Source organism: Haliaeetus leucocephalus, unplaced genomic scaffold (genome assembly GCF_000737465.1).
Source record: "Haliaeetus leucocephalus isolate CR32 unplaced genomic scaffold, Haliaeetus_leucocephalus-4.0 Scaffold295, whole genome shotgun sequence".
Taxonomy (NCBI): domain Eukaryota; kingdom Metazoa; phylum Chordata; class Aves; order Accipitriformes; family Accipitridae; genus Haliaeetus; species Haliaeetus leucocephalus.
Genome location: NW_010972731.1, coordinates 9,156,761 through 9,159,683, shown reverse-complemented (window position 1 = coordinate 9,159,683; position 2,923 = coordinate 9,156,761). Strand labels below are relative to the sequence as shown.

General features: G+C 69.0%; 1 protein-coding gene across 1 annotated transcript in view; it reads left to right on the top strand.

Annotated features, from left to right (window-relative positions):
• CASKIN1 (CASK interacting protein 1) overlaps positions 1 to 2,923 on the top strand; it is a 15,930-nt gene that overhangs the window by 11,050 nt on the left and 1,957 nt on the right. Inside the window, exons 12-16 of the mRNA XM_010570615.1 lie at positions 872 to 969; positions 1,453 to 1,563; positions 1,656 to 1,757; positions 2,243 to 2,381; positions 2,460 to 2,919. Coding sequence (XP_010568917.1) covers positions 872 to 969; positions 1,453 to 1,563; positions 1,656 to 1,757; positions 2,243 to 2,381; positions 2,460 to 2,919 — 910 coding nt within the window. The remainder of the gene's footprint in view (positions 1 to 871; positions 970 to 1,452; positions 1,564 to 1,655; positions 1,758 to 2,242; positions 2,382 to 2,459; positions 2,920 to 2,923) is intronic.

The following is a 2,923-nucleotide window of genomic DNA, read 5'->3' as shown; positions in this document are numbered from 1 at the left end:
GGGGTCGATGGGAGGGGGGGGCAAAGGAGCTGCTCTGGCTGATCCCGATCAGAAATATGAGGCAGAAATTTCTGGGCGTCCCTCATCACCCCCAGGGCTGGTGAAGGCATCAGCTGGAGGGTGGGCACCGTGGGGCTGCCTGTGTGGGCATCCCAGGGGATGAGGCAGCTCGTGCCAGCCTGTCCCCCCAGCTGAGCCCCTCGCTGTGGGGCACAGCGGGTGGATGAGCCCTGTCCTGGGTTGGTAGCGGGGCTGGAGGGCTTTGGGCGGCGGGACCCCTCTGGCTGCAGCCTGGGGGCAGTGGGCAGCCAGGGAAACCCGCTCTGGAGGAGGGGTCCGGCTGGGTCCCTCTCCTCGGGGCTGCACTGGGTGGAGGGTACTGCAGCACCTCGGCCCTAACTGGGCTGGGGGGCTCGTCTGGCTCTGGGCGGGTGGGCAAGGGCAGCAGCACGGGCTGCTCCAGCAGTGCCGTGGCACACCTGGGAGCTGTGTACACCGTGGTGTTGGTGGCACGGGCGCCTTGCCGAGCCCCGTGCAGACACAGCCCTCGCTCTGAGTCCCGTGCCGGCACCACCGGCCTCACCAGGATTAAGTAATAAGGGCTGCAACCCAACGGCAGTGCCTGGGCATGGTGCCCCGCACCATCCCTGCCTGTCCCAGGGGAGCAGACCCCCGTGTCCGGGGCACCCCGGGGTGCTCTGGGCTGCTGTGCTGGGGCACGTGTTGCTCTCCCATACCTGCCCCGGCCCTGCCAACCCAGGGGCTGTGGCTGTGCCATCCCAGCCGGGGCAGGGGCTCGGCTCCCTGCCTCGCTTGGCCAGAGCCCGGGGGTGTGCAGCCCCAGCCCCGCTGACCACTGCCTCTCCGGCAGGTTCGTCGCGGTCGCAGAGCGTGGCCAGTTCCCCATACGCCCCCCAGCCCCCCACCGAGCCCCAGCTGAAGAAGATGGAGCCGCCATCAGAGGGGAAGGTGAGCAGGGAGCGCTGGGGTGGCATGGGGAACCCCGCAGTGGAGTTTGGGGTCAGGGGAGGTGTGGGGGGGCACAGGCACAGCCATGCGGAGGGGCCACCCTACTGCACCCATAGCCACAGGTGCCTCAGCAGCCCTACGATGCGGCCACCAAGGCTGGCACGGCTCTGGGCGCTGGCTGTGATGGCAGTGCCCGTGGGGTGCTGTGCCGTGCCGTGAATCAGTGGCGTGAATCATCCCTGCGGCTGCCGGCTGCCGGCACCCCTCTGCCGCCAGCCTCTCCACGGCACCAGCCCCCTGCACACCCCGGGGGACAGTCGTGTTCCCCGGGGTGCCACAGGGCCACGCAGCCCCTCTGCGGTGCCAGCTCCAAGCCGGGGCATCCTGCTGCCACACGGATGGGTGCTGGGACAGCCTGGGGGACATAGGCAGGGGTGGCGGGTCCTGGGGCTGGTCCGAGCCACGTTGTCCGTCTCACCCCAGAGCTCAGAGGCCGTGTACCAGTGGCTCTGCAAGTTCCAGCTGCAGCTCTACGCGCCCAACTTCATCAACGCCGGCTATGACATCACCACCATTAGCCGAATGACACCGGAGGTGAGACCGCGGGGACGCCGGGGCTGGCCGATGCCGCGGGGAGGGAAGCATGGCCGGTGCGGGGCAGCGCTGATCCCCCCTCTCTGCCCCAGGACCTCACGGCTATTGGTGTCACCAAGCCGGGGCACAGGAAGAAGATCGCCTCCGAGATCAACAACCTCAACATCCCCGAATGGCTGCCGGAGTACAAGCCGGTAAGGGCTGCGTGGGGCCAGGGACGCCAAAGCCACATCCAGGGTGGCAACTAGTCTCCTCTGCCCTGTCCTCTGGGGAGGGGGTGGCACAGGGGGACGAGGGTGGGAGCTCGCTCACCGCTGCCGGATGATGCCGGTATCCCACGGTCCTGAAGCTGCGCACGTTCCTTCTTGAGAGCTCGGGGACCATCAGGCTGGTGCCAGCTGTCACCACATGGACGTGAGACCATGAGACTGTGTCTCCTGCCCCCCCTCCTGCCCCATCGGGTGGGCGCAGCAAGGGGCTTCCCATGGGAATGGGGCTGGGCATGGCCCTGGGTGCTCGTGGAGAACAGGGACAGTGCGGGGACAAGGGGAGTCCCCTGGGGCTGTCCCCCAGAAAGATGGGATCACCTGCGTGGCGTGGGTGCTGTGGTGCTGAGGGGCACCAGGGCCAGACCCTGCTGCCAGCTGGTGCTGAGCCGTGCCCCGTGTCCCCCCTCCAGGCCAACCTGGCGCTGTGGCTCTCCATGATCGGCCTGTCCCAGTACTACAAGGTGCTGGTGGAGAATGGCTACGAGAACATCGACTTCATCACCGACATCACCTGGGAGGACCTGCAGGAGATCGGCATCACCAAGCTCGGTAAGGTCCCGTGCCGCAAGGCTGGCTGCAGTGGCCCCAGCCCTCTGCAGCGGCACTGATGCCCTGTGCCGTCCCCAGGCCACCAGAAGAAGCTGATGCTGGCGGTGAAGAAGCTGGCGGAGCTGCAGCGCGCCGAGCTGGGCAAATACGAGCCCGGCACGCTGAAGAGGAAGGCGGCGGCAGCGGCGTGCCCAGAGGTCCTGGCCATCGAGTCCCCCCCGCCGGAGCCGCCTGAGTGCCAGTCGCCCAAGATGACCACCTTCCAGGACAGCGAGCTCAGCAGCGAGCTGCAGGTGGCCATGACAGGCGAAGCCCCCGAGGAGCCCCCCGAGAAGGCGGCGAACCCCCCCGCGGCCCCCGGCTACCGCTCGCCCCCGGGGCTGGGCGGCCGCACCAGGCTGATGAGCAGCTCGCAGGAGCTGCTGGGGGACGGCCCGCGGGCCCCCCCGGCCTCCGCCATCTCCAAGAGCCAGGAGTACCTGGCGGAGGGGGCTGGCGAGGGCCCCCCCGCGCCGCCCAAGGAGGGTCGCCCGCCCCGGCAC